This window comes from Rhinolophus sinicus, chromosome 8, assembly GCF_057876585.1.
Source record: "Rhinolophus sinicus isolate RSI-liver-muscle chromosome 8, RSI-T2T, whole genome shotgun sequence".
Classification (NCBI taxonomy): domain Eukaryota; kingdom Metazoa; phylum Chordata; class Mammalia; order Chiroptera; family Rhinolophidae; genus Rhinolophus; species Rhinolophus sinicus.
The window spans coordinates 66129652-66150547 of record NC_142508.1 but is presented as its reverse complement, the minus strand read 5'-3'; the positions used below and the strand labels follow the sequence as shown (position 1 = coordinate 66150547).

The 20896-nt window shown below is 44.4% G+C and overlaps 1 protein-coding gene across 1 annotated transcript in view; it reads right to left on the bottom strand.

The window, feature by feature from the left end:
* CMTM4 (CKLF like MARVEL transmembrane domain containing 4) overlaps positions 1-20896 on the bottom strand; it is a 55386-nt gene continuing 34490 nt past the window's right edge. Inside the window, exons 2-4 of the mRNA XM_019755239.3 lie at positions 13451-13627; positions 8865-8963; positions 1-7774 (exon numbers count right to left, since the gene is read on the bottom strand). Coding sequence (XP_019610798.1) covers positions 7610-7774; positions 8865-8963; positions 13451-13627 — 441 coding nt within the window. The 3' untranslated portion in view covers positions 1-7609. The remainder of the gene's footprint in view (positions 7775-8864; positions 8964-13450; positions 13628-20896) is intronic.

The following is a 20896-nucleotide window of genomic DNA, read 5'->3' as shown; positions in this document are numbered from 1 at the left end:
ACCATTTTTATATGTCCATTTATTAAACAAGAACTCCTTCATGACAATTTAATACAATAGTAGCGATTAGTGTTGAGAAAATTATTTCCCTCTACATACAAAAATACAGATTTGAACACTATGAAAACAATCAGGACAAGTACCATGAAAAATTGGTCCTTTAAAAGAAAGAAGGGGAAAATTGAGGGTAATATGAGGCTTTGTCTGCTGTCAGGGACAAACCCAACGAAAGCAAAGGCTTTGGAGCCCCAAAATCACTCAAAATGGACAGTCAAGCCTGAGACCCAAGAGTCGGGAATGCCCACCCCAGAGCATCCATGTTGCTTTGAGAAGCCAAGGTGGGAGCTCTGACCAGCCAACAGCACAAACCAAAGTTTGCCAATTGGGTATCACCTCAGAACACCCCACAGCTGTATCTAAACTATTAAAGGAAATAGACTTTTACGAAGCAAAGTGTAATAGTTATTAAATTAACATTATCCCCTAAAAGTACCACTGGGCCAAGTACCAATCAGCAAGCATTAGTTATTAGCCATCTGACTCAACTTCCTTTGTTAGAAAATAATTACAGATTCTGACCCTTCAAAAAGGAGAAAAAAAGCTTCAATTTCAGGCTTCAGGAAATCCATTCCTTCATTGTGCAATGGCTCAGCTATAATTTCCTCAAGATTTTTCTTGACCAGACAGAACTCATGTCCTGCAGGAGTAGGAAAGCAAAAAGAGCAGCTAGAGTGTTCTCTGTGTCTTGATTTCAGCAAGCTCCTCACAGCAGGGGGTCTTGTTCAGGCTGAAAACCGGAAAGGGCCACTGAGCCTACCCCGGGCATCCACGAGCCAATCTGAGATCTGAGTGGAAGGTGAGCCCGGGACCAGTGGAACACCCCCAGTCCCGGGACACAGACAGCAGAGCTGGAGGGGTGGCCTGAGCCTATCTTGGAAGATGGCAGACCAGAGAATACCCCCAGGGTCACTAGCCTGCTACCACAGGCCTTTTCACTGTTTTAGACCCAGAGAAGGGAAGTCAGAGCACCAAGGACGTTCTGTTCTTTTTTTTTTCATTCTTTTTTCTTTTTTTTTTTTTTTATGGAACCACTTTCCTCTTACTGTCTAAAGTGAGCAGTGGCTCTCCAAGCTGAACAAGTAGTTAAAAAATGCCAAATGCAGTTACACTGATTAAGAATTATTTCACAGAAATATACTCTTACTCTCAGACTGTTTAAATAAGCAGAAACAAGATGCGGGGGAGAAAGCAGCAGAGAGGAGATAGAAATAACCAGGTGTGGTTTTTGTTTTTTAAAATACATATGAAGTTTAAAGGGAAAATGGCCAGCCTCAACACCAGCATTGCTAGAAGCAATATTAAAAGGACACAATCTAAAATCATGCTACAAAAATAGTGTTATCTGGTTAAACTAAATGTACATCTTTTTTTCAATTCTATGATTGACAAGAGTGTTTATGTGACTGACACACAGAAGGCACCAAAGGTGAAGTGATTATTATTTGTGTTAAAATATACAAAGACAGAATTACCTACTTGGGGGGGAAATAGTCATACATGTAATAAATAGTTTAGTGTTCTTGCCACGGGTTCCTGAACCCCTACAAATTGCAACATATACAAATAGTCTCAATCCCCAGCATTCTCTTAGAGGAAACCACATCAAAATCAAGTTAAAGCACTGATTTTATCTATACATGTAATTTCATCATGAGGCAGGATTTGAAAACTCATTTTTAAATGTGTTACAGAGTGAAAGAGTTGGAAGCCAGGTGGCCCCTCTGTGAGCCTGGGCCAGTTTGGTGGGCAGTCCAGGCATCCCGCCCCCGCCTACCTCCAGCCCTTGGACCAGCCAGCTCTCCCTTCAAGCCCTAAATATTTGCCTTCCTCACGACTGCAGAGAGGGGGACAGTCTTGAAAGCTGCAAATCGATTCTGGAAAAGGCAGGAAAGCAAAATAAGCCTCGGAGGGAAGCAGCCATCAGTCACACCTGACCCTGCCTGGCATGGGCACCAGCTCTCCCCACCGTCCTCACTTCCTGACTGACCTTCTTTTCAGGTGGTTTTCCTGATAAAAGGAGATGCTTCCTATTGGGTTCCAGCAGGGTCCTTCAAAGAGCACTCAGATGTGATAGTCGCAGATTATTACTGAATCCCATACAAACCATTATCAGAATCAATTGTGTCACACCTTCCCTCCTCTGGGGAACCATTATGAAAAGAAACTCTGGGCCTCGCCTTATCCTATCAACAAAGCTGATTAAAGTCATTTGAGACAAGTTCCTCCTCTAAATGAGAATCATAGTTCGAATAACTCATTAGAATCCAGGCTATTAACCTCTTAATGAAGGCTCTCCAACTTTGTGTGTAATGCATCCCAAACCACTCAGGATATCTAGATAGCAAGTCACCTGAATTAAAGTCTTGGCATTAAAATGTAGACAACAAATTAACCCTAAGAAAAAGATATACTAATCAAGGACCCATAATCTAAACTTTATTCTAGGCAAGTTGTCAATGATTCAAACTCAGTGGGCTTATGGGTAACTTTTTTCTTTACTGTTACATTTATGGAATAAGAAAAACTAGGGGAAAAAATCTCCAAGGTTGAGAAATTATATCCAAATGGAATAAGAATATAATCTAGAAGGGAAACTATATCAGGACCCAACTCCTTCCTCTAAGAGTGTATAAATGCCATTTACTGGTGTGAAGAAAAGTCAAAAGGAACATTCCCTTCCAGAAGATAATTTTTCTAGCTCTAACAGATATTGAAGGTATTTTATTTCAGAGATAGTTTCGAAATAAAAGAAATGTAAAGGGTCAAATATTTCAAATTGCCTTCTCAATCCGGTGGTTCTTCTGATTTCAACGTTACCTGCTGAGAAAAGAAACACATGGCTTTGTAAAGAGCAGGGAAGTTTGCAAAGCTCAAGGCAGATGGTGTTAGGGTTACGTCCTCTCTAAGGTGGCACCCAACCCAGAATCTCTGTCACCTGTCCAGACTCATGAGTTCCCAAAGTCAATACCCAGAGCCCTCCCTACCCACGCTCCCAGCACCAAAGAACACTGGTCCCAATATTCAGCTCTTGTTCTCAAGCTGATTCCAGAACACGAGACCTCACTTTTCCAAGACAAGAGAATAGGAAGGTAGTTAACCAAGTACATTTTTCAAGACTGCCTGAGTCACTGACCAGTCTAGTGTTATAAACAGGCCCATAGCAGACAGAATCTGGGGTGCAGGGTCTCCTCCTCCCTCCTCTGACCTCCCAGACCTGCCTCTGCTCCCACCTTACCAGCCTGTCGCCTCACTGATCCTAAAAGTGCGTGCCGATGAGTATGTAAGACCAGGGGAAGAGAGAACCCCTGGGTTCTGCAAACTTCACTAGGAACTACAAAAGTGTCTGGAGACCTCACAGCTAATGGCGGTCCCTGGAGCAGGAAGCAACTTTTTGTTTCGCTCAGGAGACTCAATCGGCAGCGGCCCTTGCCCTAGAAAGTGTTTTTGCCTTTTGCTACCTGTTTCGTGTCATTATTTTCCTGTACACAAGACATGGAAAAATTGACACCCGACAGAGGCACAATGACTTCCTGGTTGCTTTGTTTTGGATGGGATGGCACAGTGGGAACCACTTAAATCACACTGCCTTTCAGAGTCACTAAATTGGCCACACGTGGTCTCCATATTCTACTCATCTGTTGAGACAAGTTCTAAGAACAACCCACAGAAAATCTCGCACAGCCAGAGATTAGAACTTGGTCCACCTCTTAAACACAGAGAGAGGTAAGGGGTTTCTTTCCAAAAAAGACATGAGTGTCTACAAGAAAACGTGAGGTTGGGCCACACACAGGACATTACGCACGGGGGGATCATTCAGGGCTCATTCCTTGCAAGAAAGAATTCACATACATGTGCAGACAAAGAGTAAGTGCTTCATCTCCTCAGAGACCACCTATGGCTTAACCCAAGTCTGAATCACGAAGAAAGCGTCAAAGAAAGGTAAGTGAAGTTGCAAACTTTAAGGGTAGGAATGTTTTCAACTGAGTCACAAAGCTCTCGCCAGAAGCATCCAATACAGGGTGGAGGTCAGATACACTTCCTGCCTACCTGCAGGCGGGCATGAGCCGTCCTGCCAGGGGATGGTAATGGTGCCCAAAGCGCTACAGGTGTCGTCCACCTCCCAGAGCCAAGCCCTCAGAGCCAGGCCGGGTCCTTGCTGGCTTCCCTGTGGCCAGGCTGGGCTCTGCTCATACTGGCCCTTCAAGGTGCGAAGAAAGATAATGGGTGCTGGGACTGGGCAAGCTACTGCACTCTTGCCTTTTTGTAGGCAAAGGGAATCTCTCTTGGATGGCTACAGCTGCACAGAGTGAAAATCTAAAATACTTTACTTTAAATCAAACTTCTCTTATATGAGATTTTAATCTGTAATTGCCTCAGTCCTTCCCCAGCTTTATATGGGGCCAACAAGTGCCTTCAGGCTTTCATGATTGTAATCTCTCTGTATGAAAGGGAGATGGTATTTCCCTCCGTGCCTGCAAGCAGTGTGAAGGGAGGATAAAGGAGAATCAGAAAAAATATACCACATCGACCAAATCGGTGCCAAGGTAAACTTTCTCTGAAGACGTCAGTGTTTGCATCCATCTAAAACCACCAAATGCTTGAGGGTTTCAACTGATCCAGTCTCCAGGAACAAATTCAAATGCACACAGCAACTGCAGTTCTCTTCAAGTTTGGCAGAAATGATGAAAGCCATTATCATCCCACCAGAAAACTGAGCAACACGAAGATTGCCTCAGCCTGAAAATGCCCCAAACTGACATTGGTCCATACTGGAACTATTAAATGCAAAACTACGCTTCCTTCAATTTGCAAAATTAGTCCTTTTAAGCCCCGCAAATCTAGATTGTCTTGTTTATACACAGAGGCAACATAAGAAACATGCAGGTGTCTTTGTATTCACCTAAACACCCATATTCCCTTCACAACTCCTCTCCAGCAAGCTGCCGTTGGCGCCGATATATGACTGTGAGTCACACCACTTACAGAGCCTACCTGACCACTTCCGGTTGTGGTGGGAGCTAATTAAATAGAAAGAAACATATTTACAAAAACCATGGGACAGCCTCATGGCACAAAGGATATTAAATAGTTACAGGGACATAAATAATTCCAAAGATTCTAGCACTAAGATACACATGAGCTCTTAAGTTGCTCTGTGGTAAAAGGTGTCATCACTTTTTATCACATATCAGCATTTACAGTTTTTAGGGGCTTCAGAACTCTTTCTCGCCGCCGACTACGCGTTCTCAGGAGGCCAGATGATAAACTGGTTTTATTGAAGTGACTTGGGAAAACGTGGGCAGCAATCCTGCCTGAATGGTATTCTTTTCTTCAGCCTCACTTCAAAGGCAGCTTTTATTGAGGCCAAGTAACACGATTCCCAGCAGGAGATTTCTGATAAAGTTCAGGGTGGTCCTTCCAAGTGGGCCCCATTTAATGCAAGGCTGAGTCTTTGTGACCCTGTTTTTAAATGGAACTCGCAGAGGGAGATAAGTCCAATTTTGACTATGCATATACACTCAACTAATGCAAACTAATGCAAAATAAATATATAAAATGAACAGATAAAATCCAGATGTCAGAATCTCCTCAAAAATCACTACATATGATAGATTCCAAGTTTGTGAAGCACGATTTGCACTGCCTCACAACAGACCTGGAAAGAAGGCTCGATCAGCCCTGCTGGGCCGCATGCCCAGCTGTGACCAGGCCTGGCTGCCCTCGTGGGAGCAGAGGGAGGTGAGTTACCACCAGACCAGCTGGGTCTGCACCAGCAGCCATGGCCCCTGACGCAGACAAGGGGCTTAGACATGTGACCCGGGCCACTGCTCTGGAAAGGAACTGCCACAGAGCTCAGATTGTACCAGATGTTCAGTTCAGGGAGCCAATCCCTATTCCAGCCCTTCAGAGACAGCACAGTACCATTTCCTGTGGGGTCCCCAGCCTAGCAGTGTTACCTGATCAATCTCCCAACGCTGTTCTTTTATGAAGAATGCATTGCCACACGTGTACAGATGGGCACTGTCTCACACATGCTCTCCCCCCACCACCCCCACAGACATATTCATATTCTCTCTCTCTCATTACACAGTACATTGCTAAGGCTGTGATCACTCACTAGTACCAGATCCTGCGGAGTTTCCACATTACTGCAAAATCTTCCCACTTTCCCACCAGCAGTAAGTGTTTTTTCCTTGGTGAGGTCTAATCACAAAATAGTACAGCTAGAGTGAGGTTTGTAAACATTAAAAACAGTTCAAAGAGTGAAAACCTGACAAGTTAAAAAACAATTTTTCCATAAAAGATACAATTAGTCTCCAATGGGAAAAAAAAAAAAAAGAATTACAGCATCTTAGGGGCTCGTGTAACTCATTCACCACAAGACTCTTCACTTTATCAAGAATCAGTTCAAAACCTGACATAACAAGAATTTTTCCCAACAACTTCCAAGATCGATGTCCATAGCTTTGACGGACCCTGAGGCACAAAAAGCTACAATTCGTGCCTTCTGAACTATCAGTGTCGTGGTACAAATTCAAGTATTTTCACACCCTAGACAAGTCTATTCAGAATCGCTTTAGAACTCTTCTCAGGCATTTGAAAACGAGCTCACACCTCTAAAACAGAGGTGTGTCTGCACCTGTGGTCCACACGACAGCAAATGGGCAAGTGTTCTGGCTGGTGGAATGGATCATATTTCTTTCCTGGCTTTTACCTGAGAAGGTAAAATTACAGAAAATCTGCAATTCAGCCTTAGCGTATTAAGGGTGGATAGGAAAGGAGAAAACAAGATGGTCCTCATAGTCCTGGAGGAGAATCTGGGATTCAGGGAGGTGATTCCTCTGAGGAAGAACTGAGGGTGGAAAATGAAAGGTGACCCTCCCGCATGTCAGCAGTCCTGTGGAGCTGTCCCTGGAGGACACAGCTTTTCCCATCCCCATAAAGTCCAGACCCAGCAAAGAGCTCTACCAGCACACCCATCGCCAAGACCCTCAGTGCCACACGTGGTCTGGGCCTGTGCGGGCTGCCTTGCTGCCCCCGCATGGAAGACGAGCAGTAGGGGCGGATCCCGGCAGTGAGACTAAATGCTGACCGGAGCACACAGTGGGCGCTGCCCAGGAACCACTGCTGACTGACTGTTCCAACCCTGACCTTCACTTCTTGATTTCCGCCCCCTTCTAGCAGCCCCATTTAATCCAAAGTCTTGATTTGTCACAAATACATATGACAGGGTGGCTCTGAGTACAGGGACAGTGAAGACCTATAATGGACACAGCAGCCTGAGAGGCCAGCTGCTCCCATGATCACCAAATGCTGGAGAACCAATAGGCATCTCCCACCCACCTCTGTCTGAACAGCTGGGTATGGGGGCTCCCTGCCTCACATACCTGCCAACAAGGCCACTCTGAAAACCCTTTCCCAAAATGAACTTTTACCAAAGAGGACAAAATTCCACTTAATCACATGAAAATCTGACGTGACGAGGGAAAGAAAACTTGATTGAAAGGATGGGCACGAGGACAAGAGGGAGGAGGACTCTGGCAGGTCCTCATGTGTCCAGGCGCTGGATCTCAGGGCGACCGTCCATGTCTCTGGACTCCGTGCGGGCTCGGATGTAGTCGTTGGCACTCTGCTGGGGGATGCTGACTCGCCATTTCTGCACTGCCAGGAATGTGTTCACTGCATACACCGCAGTTGCCAAAAAGCCAAATATCTACAAGAAACAGGCACAGTTAGTCCTCAGGCACATCAGCAGTGTACGGGGTGTCTGGGCAGGACCGGCCCCTGAGCAGCTTACGGCCGTCCCCCCGATGCCCAGCCCCACGGAATGTTTAGCTGTCAGACCCAAAGCCAAGTCTGTAGTCATGTGAACCACACAAGTCCTGCCTGACCTGAAGGCTGCCTAAGGTTTCCTTCAAAGTATTTTGGATCTATTAAAAAAATAAATCATAAACATTCCTGTTGTACAGCACCTTCATGGCTACTGGTCCCAGACGAGGAAATACATGTAGACAAACAAATACCACGTAAACAGAAAATCAAGGTCTCATGTGTGAGCCAAACTCAAGCCACAGGCCTGACATTCCAAATCACAGCCCCCCCAACCCCACCTGCAGTCCATTGCCTCTCACCTGGACAGCTCTGAGTGGGCAGCTCCAGGATGAGGAGCAGCAGAGTTTGACTTACGACTGATGAATCTACTGAATGACACCTGGGAGAGCAACTAATTTACTATTTTTTATAAACCTTTTAATCCCTCCCATACAAAAGTGCTACATACTTTTTGTGAATACAGAAAGGTAGAGCACAGACAGTGAAAGTCTTACTTTCATTATCTGGTCGTGTTCCCCCCCTCCCCCGCACCCATGGCATTCTACATTGAAGAGCAAAAATGTCTGACTGCTAAATGGTGTGTTCTTCACTGGCAGGTAAGGCTCTTAAAAGCAGCATCAGTAACAGACAGACATCCAGGGAAGGCTCTATTGGAAAGACTAAAGCAGTGGTTCTCAAATTCGAGTGTGCATCTCAATCAGCTGGAGGGCTTGTTAAAGCATCCTTCTGACTCAGTGGCCCTGGGGCAGACTGAGAATGGCATTTCTAACAAGCTCCTGGGTGATGCTGAGTCTGCTGTTCCGGGGACCACAGCACTGAAGGAACTGGGACCACCCCTGGCCCAAGAGCAACATTATTCACGAAGGAAAAGCTAAAAGAGAACGAGTAGGACACAAGCTAGGGGACAGAGGAGAACAAGTCACAAAAAGTGAACAAATTAGCCTGCATTTTAACCACTTGAGTTCACTTACCACGGCAGCAATTTCTGCTCCGGTTTTGTGGTTTAAAGCAGCCAGGACAATCGAAGCAATAAAGAAAAAGAAAGTGCTGAGTCCAGTGTTGACCAAATCCTAACAAAAAAGATAAAATAAAATCACTTGAAAAGGATCATTTCATGCTTTGCGCTAAAAGCCACTGAAGAACTTTCAAAATAAGAAGCACGATACCCAGCCTCTCTGCTGGCTCCATAGTTTAGTCTCGATGGCCCAGGGGTGTTAGTCACACAAAGGAAGGCAAAGATGACAAGTTCATGGTGCTACTTGATAAATCACCACAGCAAAATCCACATTTTAACCCACCATGTTACCATTTCCTAATAAGTTACTGTAGAAAACCATACTGCTAATCCTTCAAGGATATGCACACTAATTACTATTTAGAGGTTCTATTGTCATCTTTCAAATGCTCGTTCAAATCATCCTGGCATGGACAAAGGTCTCCAACAGTCCCGAATGTCCTGAAACTGGTGAAATCCCCTCCAACGTCCCCTCATTCATTTGTGACATTTCCAGCACACTGTCTTCAGACCTAGAGAACACACTTCACCAGACCTCATACTTTTTCTTATTCACGGTCTTTCAAGCTGCTCTTGTCCTTAAAGCCTGGAGGATTTGTTCCTAAGCTTCTTGCAAAGCAAATCAGGTTACATATCCAATGCTTCAAAGATTTAACTCCCGTCTCACTTGTCAAGAGAAACACAACATGGTGATCAAGAGTCACAGCCAGACTTGGGTCCTAACCAACCATGATTTTGGACAAGGCACTTTGCTTCTCTGTGTCTTATGTGGGAATAATACCTCCTCCTCCCTGAGTTGTTTAAAAATTAAGTGACACAACAGATGTGAAGAGCCAAGTCTGGTGCCGGGCCCATGGTGAGCGTTCCCTGAATATTTATTGTTACTTCTTTTATTACTGCTTTGGCATTAGGCCCCGACGGCCTGGGTCATAGCTGAGTGCCTCTGTGATCTCCACAGAGTAGGAAAATCCAGGCAAAATCTTAAACTGCTTAACCACCAGGTTGACTGGACCATCAACACCAGGTGGGTCCTCCTGGCTGGCCTGGCTTCAAGGTCCATCTCCAATTTTTAAAGATGCAAAAAGGCCACGTTCGCATCATAACAGTGCTGAGCCTGTTGGGGTGCAGCAAGAACCCCAACACGCTCCTGGTTAGCTTCTGCATGGGCTCATGGTGGCAGCAAAGTACTGACTTCAAGACTGTTCAGAGAGGTCTGCTTTCAGCTGTCACCAGTGTATTAAGCCACAGCAAATTTTTCACAAATTCAAACCAGGAAGTGTTTAGTTCCACTCAGCTCTGGGTAAAGGTCTATAGAAATAAAGAAGAACATAAAAGGTAGTTTCCAAACCAATGACTATTCAGAAATGGGGGAAATGACTTATGATACAACGCTGAGGCCAAACATCAAACAAAATATCACCTACATTCAGATTGATTTTATACACCTTTTCTGAGCGTTCCGTAGCAGAAAACGCTGAACCGTTTAGTGGGGGGAGGACTGGAAAATAACCCGAGGACCCAGGACCAGGGAAGCCCTCGGTGCTCCTGATCAGAGGACTTTCAAGGACGTAAAGTCATAGTCTGGGGAGAGGGGCAGTCGCTGCGTTTGGCAAGGGCACAGAGGAGGCTTCTGGGGTGTTGAAACTATCCAATCTCTTGACCCAGATGGTAACCACACACTCTATCTTTCTTCATTAAACTGTCCGTTTACTTTCATGAATTGTTCTAAATATGTTGTATTTGACAATAAAAGGTGAGAAAAGAGAGATTAGGAGGTAAGGAAATAGAGAAGGCATGCGCAGACCTCCCTCTTCTTCATGGAAGTTTTGAAGAGCAGGCCTTGACAGTCTCTGAGTGCCCACTAAAGAGAGTGGGAGCCGCTGGCAGGCTTTCAGTGGTCAGAAGGGGATGCAAGAGGGAGGGACAGGGTGCGGGAGGAGGCAGGTGGCAAGGCTCAAGTTAAACACGAGTGTGTGAGTTCCTAATATACAGAGAAAAATAAATATAACAGAATAACTCCAATAGATTCATCCAAAAAAACAAAAACAAAACTGACACTAACAATCTTTCTGAATGCTTCAAATTACACTTATATAAAATATATACTTTATTTACCTTTTTTCATGCATATTTGTGTCGACCTAGGGTTCTAAAACGACCCATTTTTCTAAATCTACACAAATCACACCCTATTTCACTCATCAGCTGGCTCTGTTGGGGACAAAAATACTCCCACCACCTTGTTAGACAAACAACAGACCCAAGACCAACCCTCTACAGTGACTGATGAGCTGTGATCAACCCTGAAGAGCTCACTTTTGCTCCCCTCCCAGAGAACAGGTGACCTGCGCGCCCTTCAGCAAGAAAGTCTCAAGTTCATGTAACTCACATATGCTTTTGCTGCATAAGTACACACGTTCATCTGCTCTAACAGGGTGGACATTCTGGAAAGAATCCTAAAGGATAGAAAGGTGTTCTCAAGTGACACATAACCGCCCAGCCATTTGCCCCAGCCAACGCCATTCGGAAGACAAGGATGGACATTAAGTTCCCAGTAAAAAAGATGCACTTTGATATGACCACATGATGTGACAGTCAACAAGTGGAAAGTCTTTCAGGACTAAAATCGAAAAATAAGAATTTCAGGAAGCTCACTAAATAGGTATTTGGGGGGATAAAGGCCAGTATGAATCGGTAAGAAACCTGAGGTATCGTCTTGTAACAGATTATGTTTGTCCACTAAGCAGGTGAGACAGAATAAAGGGAGTCGAGTCACACCTGGTAGAAGTCTACAAGAGAATAATGTGGTTAATAGAAAACAAGGGCCTTTTACTTGGACTAAAATTTTTATTTCTCAGACTGGCAGCAGCGCCCACTGGTGTGAGGTGCCTTTATACACGTTTTCTCACTTCATTCTTAAAACAATCCTATGAGAAAAACGTTATCTCCACTTTACCAATGGTGACAATTCCCCAACGTGGGGCTCAAAGGGCTCAGGGTCATCACAGAGCCCTTACAAGCCACTTTGGACTTGAACTTAGACAGGTCTGTCTGACTCAAAGGTCCTGGTCTTAACCTTCCCAGCAGCTCCTTCTTTGTCAAATAAGTCTTCTGACAGGTTTTATTCACAGCCTGGCCCCACCATTCCCCCAACAAGTATTTCTTGAAAAGGCCTTAGAAACACAGGGGTCTGGGATACAGTGGACACTGACCCCGTGGAGACGAGGACAATGACCCTTTTTGGTTGGAGGAGGTTTGTCAGAGTCTCTTAAGCAATTTAGATCACAACTCTGTATGCACTTTCTTATGGATAACACAAACTTTGTCTTAAAAATGGTTGAGACATTAAAACCTATCACAAAAACGTAGACAAAATGCCTCCAGTACCTTGAGGTTTTAGAGTTTAAATTTAAATCACATTTTTCTCAGTTTTCAATGCTGAGATAAAACCAGCTGAGTTTTCAACTGACATCGACTTTTCTAGCTCAGCAGTCCTCTTACTTTTCCTCCTGTGAGAGTTTGAACAAGACTGAGAGCATTCAGCCAGGAAGACCCTCTCTTCTGGGCACCCCACAGGATCACCATGGGAGAGGCCCTGCCGGACGAGGTGACCAGCTCCTGCCTCCTCCCGGGCTCCCTCACATGGGCCACACTTTCCATGGTGCTGCGCCAACCAAAGAGAGAAGAGCTCTCCCCGGGGTAGGTGGTCTCAGCCCCCTCCTCTCCTCCTGTGGCCCTCTTGGCAGCTGTGGGGCCCGCAGGGTTCTCCTCCCACAAGCACACAGGGTGAGGCAGCTGACTGCTTTCCTGGGTCTCTCTGACTAATTCCCATTGAGCTCTGGAACATGCTCATTTGCAAAGAAATAGCAAGAAAACCAAGAACTATTAAGTTTCCTTCCTCGTTTAGCTCAGTAAGAAGAAGTAACACAAGTCCCTGAAAAGGGGCCTGGGAGTGACCAGCCCTGAGCTTCCCATGCCAATCACAGGGTAAGGCTGTCAAACGAGCCTAAGCACCCAAACCACAGAGAGCAGAGGATACATTCCCACTCAAGACTCTGATCAAACTACTAAACCCTCTGTGTCCTCCCTGTTGCTTTAAATTTAATAATATTCCTAGACTTTTGCAAGTTATTGGTATGTTTTTATTCATATTTTCAATTCTTCCTGAAACGATACTTTTGTAAATGGCTTTTGAGTCCAACGTGAAAAAATGTGCAAAAATGTATTAATTCCATTTTCTCTTTCCCCTATTCTGTAAATATCAACATTACCTAACTTCTCAGGAGATCATGAAATTGAAATGATATCTTTAAAGAGGTCAAAATCATTGTGACGTGTTTCTACCGTTAGTGAAGATTCCATTTATTTTATAGTTTTATTCAACCCAGTAAAGAAACTTAAAATTTCACAGTTGAATTGCAATGGAATATGTAAGTATAGCAATGAACCAGAACCAAACACGACCTGGAGAGATTCCACCATTCTCCTGAAGCCAGGTGGCACCCGACCCTTTCACAGTCAGAAACTGGTGCTTTTACTCACTGTCAGGTTCCAGTTGATCTGCGGGATCCTTGTATGAAGGTTGAGACTGAACAGAATCAGCAAGACTCCAGTCACCACAAACGCACTGCAGCTCACAAACTCAAAAAAGTAAAGGCCTTCACACGGGGAGCACTCCATGATGGTCTCTATGCAGATGAATGCGATCAGGGCCAAAATCTAGGAAGAAAATTGGAAACACACATATATGTGTATATTTAGTACATATCTGTGGACATATGTGCCTGCCACGTTTAAATAAAACTCAACCCCACCACCATATGCAGCCACAGTCTTCCTCTGGGGACAGCAGTATCACTGTCAGGAATATGACCTGATTCAATTCTTCCGTAAGAACAGGTATGGGACCTGAGTGAAAGGATCACATTTCCCCTGGAATAACTAAGCCCCCACCACAGGAGACTGAAACCAATCTGGTGCCGTGTGGCCCTTATGTGGAAGCAGAAAGGAACGTCTCTGTGATGTTTTTAGTTCTATTCCTGCCCTGAGTAAGTGGGGCTGCCTACACACGTTTCTTATTTATAGTCTCTACCACAATAATGCGAAACCTTGAGAGGGCAAGATCCTCGGGGTGTCCATTTTATGTCATCTGCAAGTCCCTTGATGGTTCATGCTGAGGTCACACAGGCTGACTGGGACCCTGATGGCTTTAAGGATGGTATAATCCCCTCTTCCCCCAATTAGAAGTCCCCAAAAATGGGTTTGGGCCCCATTTTTAGGGACTTAATTCATGAGCTATGCTTGATCACAAAAAGACAGACTGGCAGTTGATAAAAACATTTTTTCAATCTACCAATTATAGAATCAATTTCTTTCTGAAGGACCAAAGGAATATTCTAGCAATATGTCCCAAGAGATTGGTGGTCATAAAGTAAAACAGGCATCGATAGAAATTAGCAGGTGAACTTTTAAAGGGAGATGCTGGGTGGAGGAGAAGGCTCACAGGGGGCTGAGTTAATGGCCCTGTGACAAGGAAAGAAGTGCTGGTCTTGCGCCTACAAGCCGATCAGCCTTGGGCTCCCGGCCTCCACTTCACTTCTTTACCAGAGCACCTCACAACCTACCATATATCAAGTCTATGCCAGAGCTTCCAGGCCAGACCCCACCTCCAAGGTCAAGGAAGTACAGGCAGGCCGTTCCATGGTCCCAGATTTGTCCTTAGAGCCAGTGACATCAGCATCACCAGGGACCTTATTAGAAATGCAGAATCGCTGCCTCCCCTCCTTGACCTACAGAATCCAAATCTGCTTTTCTGACAAGATCCCCAGATGATTCAAGTGAGAAGTATGCCAGGCATGGGCTGTTCTGGGCCCTTCTCCGCCTACTGGAATCCCACTAGAGCTTTTCAATGCTCCACTTAATGCCACCTCCTCCCCATGCCTTCCCTGATTGTGTCTCTCCCTGCCAGACATTATCTGATTCCATCCTCTCCTAGGAAAGCTTGCTCGTCTGTGATTGCATTCCACCATTTTTTATACTTACCGTTATGCATCTCTCTGCCTCCTGAGCCTTTTGAAGGCAGGGCCAGTCCATCTCTCTCTACTCCCAAGACACTCACTAAGCACAGTAACTTGCACACAGCCAGCAAATGGGGGCTCACAGAGCCACTAAAAACCCACACCAACAATTCCGGATGTACTTGTTAGCGTCTCCACAGGAAAGGAAGAGTGCCTCTGCTTTTTCCACTGTCAATACTTCCACGCAAAAAAGACACTTTTCACATTTCTATTATAAGTCAACACATTAAAGATACGGGTCTTTAAGCACACACTTTGTGCTTCTCCTAATAGCTTTCCTTCTAATTCTCTACAGAACCATAGAGTTTAATTCTCCATCTGAATTACATGCCTGACTTACAATCAATTCACAAAGAAATAGTTCATATAAGGGAAACTCCTAAACTTTTTTTTTACCCCTGTAATTGGATCTAGCAATCTTGGGCAAGAAATAACACACTGTACTGATGAGTTACAAATGTTTCTGGAATGCTAACTTCAACCACATTTGTGTGGGAAGGTAACACCTACATTCTTAAATATTAATATAAAAATGGTATCAAGAATATGCAAATTTTCTAGGCCATTCAACATAGCAGTGAACAGCACAGACAAAATTCCCTACTCTTTGCTCCTATTCTAATGGGAAAAAAATTTAATCAAAAATATAGTCTGTTAGGCAGTGAAAAATGCAAAGGAGAAAAATCAAACAGGGAAGGGGAATGAAGTACAACTAGAGAAAGGATGTTTGAAATTTTAGGTAGAACGACCATGTAGAAGGCCTCACTGAAAAGGTTCAGATTTATTGAAAAATGTATTACAGTTTATCACAAAGAATATTAAAGGATACGATTGAACAGCTAGATGAAGAGGTACCCAGGGCAAGGTCCAGAAGGGTCTTGAACACAGGAGCTTCTGCCCCAAAGCACTTTACAGTGTACCACCCTCCTGGCACATAGATGCACTTTGGTTTCCTAGCCTAGAAGGTTCACCAACCGGGATGCTCATCAACTCTCCTGTTCAAGGGTTTTTAGAGCTTAATCTATAGCCCCCCCCCCACCCCCCCCCGCTTCTCTCCCCATCCCCGTGTCCCTGTGTGGCGCTGAAAGTTCCAACCCTCTAATCATGTGGTTGGTTCCCCTAGCAACCAGCCCCCATCCTTAGGTGCTTTCCAAAAGTCATCTCATTAACACAAACTCAGGTGTGGTTGAAAGGGGTTCGTTATGAAAATCAAAAAGCACCTCTTATCACTTAGGAAATTCTACAAGTTTTAGGGGCTGTGTGCCAGAAATGGAATCTGAAGGCAAAATATGTATTTCTTATTATAAATCACAATAACTCATATGCCGAGACATATATAGATACATAAATACACACAAACTATATATACAATAATTTAATCAATCCCCTATTGATTGGTATTTAGGTGGTTTCTAATAGGTATTTAGGTGGTTTCTAATACTCTTTTTCTAATAGGCAGTACACTTTTTTTGCCTGCCTCTGACAGAGCAAATGTCAAATTTTCCTCTAGCACAGTGAACTCTAACAATCATTACTGAAGTAAAACGTACTTATTGACCAACAAGAAGGAAATAAGGACTCAAAGTGACACTGGAAGCCGACAACTTCAAGGCAACCAGGGTCAAAGGTCATTCAACATATAACAACTCTGCAAATGTCACATGTAAAACTGTACAGAGACATTCAAGACGTAAGAAAGGAACAGCTATCGTATTTGCTAATCGGGAGATCCTGGGTGCCCTTGGAGAGAACCATTTCCATGTAGCACCTACTAACGGATGAGGAGTAAATATTTTCATAGTTGATAAGCAAATTGATACTAAAAAATGTTATCAGATTTCTACAACTGTAGCTAATTAGGATCGGCAGCATCAAAAAGCAGGAAGGGAGGGAGAAAGGGTTGGCTGATTGAGTTACTACAAAACGTTTAAATTTCCCTAAAAGTCCACTGTACTATTGGTGGGAGTGCAAACTATCACGGTCTTTCGGGAGGACTGTGGCAATCGACCGTACTGCTCACCAGTATGTCCAGGTCTCCTCGCAGGCACTTTGTGAGGTTGGAGATTTGTACTGCGATCTTCCCCAGGCAGACTCTTCTCAAAACGATGACGCCTCAGAGCTTCAGAACTCCACACTCCCACTCCAACTTCCTACCTATCACGATTCCTTTTGCCAGATGGTGACGGAATGGCAACGAGCATTTTGGGGATTTGGCACATTGGAAGCCGAGGGAGAGAGATGTTAAATCTGGGTTCAGCTGTCACTTCCATGTATAGTTGTCGTAGCCTTCCCACTGCAGGGATGGCTCTGAGATATGCTTTGATCTGACTTCATGATGAAGACACAGGCCCTAAAATTCACAAGATAAATGGGTCCCACAATGCCATAGCAGTATATGGGTGGTGAAGGAGACACAGGGTTTAAAACATACGGAGCCAGAAGCAAATCGGTGCAGAACCCTTCAGGTCATCAAATGCATGATACTGAGAGCGGGCAACTCTGTTTTCATCGGTGCCTAAATGGAGGTTGTGCCCTATCAGGAATATATTCAGAAATGCAGAATATGCTATTATAAACACACTCTACATATTTTTTCCTTTTGGTGGGAATCGCGTGAAACAGAATTGATCAGAATTCCAGGGCTTGTCGGCAGAAACCTGTCCTGGGCCTACAAAGAGCGAGTGCATGTGTGTGGGAAATTACGGTGCATGCACCCCAACGTATCAGATGGCATCGCGACGTATCTGACAAATCTTGAACTGACAAAGTCTGACAGTCCCGAATAAAATGGCACACAAAATTGCTTCCAACGCATTGAAACAGCCTGAAGAAACAAATGTTCCAGTGACAACCTGCTACACATATTCAGGAAGTCAGTGTATGTAGTATAAGAGCACACTGCTTGTGTAATGGTGACCAATACAATGCCACACGCAAAGTTGTACTGAGGTGACCTAAAATTTGAATTGTTCTGGTGTACACCTACATTCAGATTGATTTTATACACCTTTTCTGAATTAACCGATCATACTAAAATTCAAATATGAGCCATCCTAGTGGAGGCCAAAAACAGAAAGAGAACACTTTTTTAAAATTGTAATGTAATGTGTTTCTCATTCTAAATACTATTATACCTAGGTTTACATTTTTAATTTTATGTCTTTTTCCTTCATGTGGGCCTCCAAAGTCGACTGAGTCTCAAGTCCCTCAACACCTGGAACTACTTCCGAGTTTGGGCAACGAAAGGTGAGTGGATGAGACATGTGGTACTTCTGGCAGCAGCCTTTCACACGCTCCCTCCCCGCAGCAGGCCAACAAGGTTCCAGGTGGGAGTGGCCTCTGAGTAAGGCTGATGGGCAGCCCGCTTCCAGGTGACCTGAGATGACAGTGTAACATCAGCGAGAAGGAAACCTTCCTTGTGGCAAGCACTGAGATTTTAGGGTTGTTTGTTACTACAATATAATCCAGCCCACGCTGACTAGAAAGAAAGCTTTGGCATAATGTTAAATGTGCACGTGTCATGGATATCTGGGACGAAACTGCAAGTTTTACAGGATGAATATGTTTCCACGCCACTCGCTCTTAAAGTCGCCAAATCCAAACAGTTTTCTTTTCTTTTCTTTTTTCCAAACAGGTTTACAGACAAACTCGTACCAGATTGTCAGGTAAAGATACTGACTGTGTTATTTAAACTCCTTTAAAACAACGTACGTATTCAGAATGTCAAGACTCCATCTATGTGGTTACAGTGTAGACAGATTTTTTTCCATTTCTTTTATTTTCCAAAATTTCTACAATGAGTATGTGTGTTTTTATTTGAAAAACTAAATATTCTATGTACAGACACTTTTTGAAACATCCAGGTTTATTATGAGTCAAATGTTAGTGCACTCTAAGAATCAACCCTTCTTTGTTTTGAAACCATTCAAGAATATTTTTAAATGACATTAAAAACTTTGATGGAAAATGCAAGTGCATGTTGGTCCCATTTCTTTATCAGGAAGTTCATCATCTCTGAAGCCTCCTCATAACACACAACCCTATTTCCGCCCAGCACTACACCCTAAGCGCAGGGAGTGGGCACAGAACAGCCGCAAGGCCCACACATAATAAAAGGGCCAGTCTTACTCTCACTGACGTGATGACAAGGACCCCCAGGAAGGAACAATGTGGTACTTCTGGCAGCAGCCTTTCACTAATATCTATGAAGGCCTCTTTGGAGCTTAGATATAATCCTAATCTTCCTTGATCACCAGTTTATCAAAATATCTAAAGAAGCTCATTTTAAAATACATGTACAAAAGAAAATCAGAGCATTTAAAAACAACTCTAAGGGGCCTTAACAACCACCAGAGGCAAAAATCATGTCCATTTAAAGACGTCTACGACAGTGTGAATCTGAGTGGCTCCTATGCAGCCAGACAGCTTCTTCGGTGACCCCGATGGCTTGGTGGCACTGGAGGCTGCTGTGCTTTAGTCTCAGCTCCAACCCAGCCAAGACCCCCCCCCCCCCATTATACAGACATAACTAACCAGGTACCAGGGTTAGTGCCCAGGGAGGTGTTGAGATAGAAGACGGAAGGTCACTGAGCAGCAGGCTGTAAAGGGCTCCCAGAGAGCACTGGACTCAGGTGGGCTTAGAGGAAAAGCAGAAGAAAGTTCGTTTGCGGTAGTGCCTCGCTTTCCAACTGCGTTCCTTGGTTGGGGCTGAGGTGGCGGGTAGGACAGAATCTGGTCTCTCACCAAAGTACCTCTGTTTTTATGTTTCTATTCCCATTAGCGGTGGTTCCTAAATGTCTCAGACCAAAGAACAGAACGCCTACTAATAGCCTCCAGGAAGCACAGTTTGCAAATCATCAGTCTGGTTCATACATTGGGAAAATATTTTTGTTGTGCTCTTAAAACTTTTTTCTTTTAAGTTTGAAAATGACTAATGCAGTCTGACCTTTTCAGTTGCAGAGCAGCAGCCCTGAATTCACAGCGTGCTTGGCTGTGGCCCCTGTGGGGTTTCCCACGCTCAGCCCCATGCTAGTTCCCTCACAACTATATCCCTGGTCTTGGGGTACTCAGAGCACAACAGCATATTAACATTTCTGGAAAGCCTCGCAGTAAAAAACTTGTTTGCCTTTACTTGACTCATGGATTGTGTTACCTGAACACAGAATTTTTTTTTTTCCTTCAGCACACCTCTTAACACTACATCGCAGTGTTTGGAGGGAAACAAGTTTGGGGAACACAAAAAATATGTGCTTGGTCAGTATTCAACTTTGTGGGGTCATGCACCATGGAAATGCACAGAATAAAACACAGAAGTTCATTGACCCAGCAGGGTAGCAACTATTGAGGACCCTGTTAACAGAGTGATGAGCGCGCGCGAACACACACACACACACACACACACACACACACACACAGAGCAGGGTCCAAAATACCTTCAGAATCAAACCAAGCTCTAATCCACTCTAGCGCACTCAAAATTAAAGTGTCTCTCTTCCCATCAATACTGAAAAAATATGTGAAAGATGAGACATGGCTTGTATGGAGCCACAAAGCCCCAAGAGGCAAGCTGTCAATCCACTGCTTCTGCTGGAAGACCTCACGATGTGCAGAACAGAGAACCTGAGAGAGCAGCAGACGGGCGAGGAAGTGGCTGCACTTCCGAAACCAGCTCCATTCTCATCACCTCACAGCTGACGCTAAGAAGGGATCCCAGAGCTAGAAGCACAGAAGAGGCAGAGGCCTTTCCCCACCATCTTCTGTGTCGTGGGGCCAGGGGTTTTAAGTTGCTATGTCTATGTACATGTTTGTGAAATGACAGATCACCTTGACACATACGCTCCCAGGCCAGAAGCCATGGTGTATGGTCCGCCACGTGAGCTCACACAGGCAAGCGCACTGCCAGGCACGACAG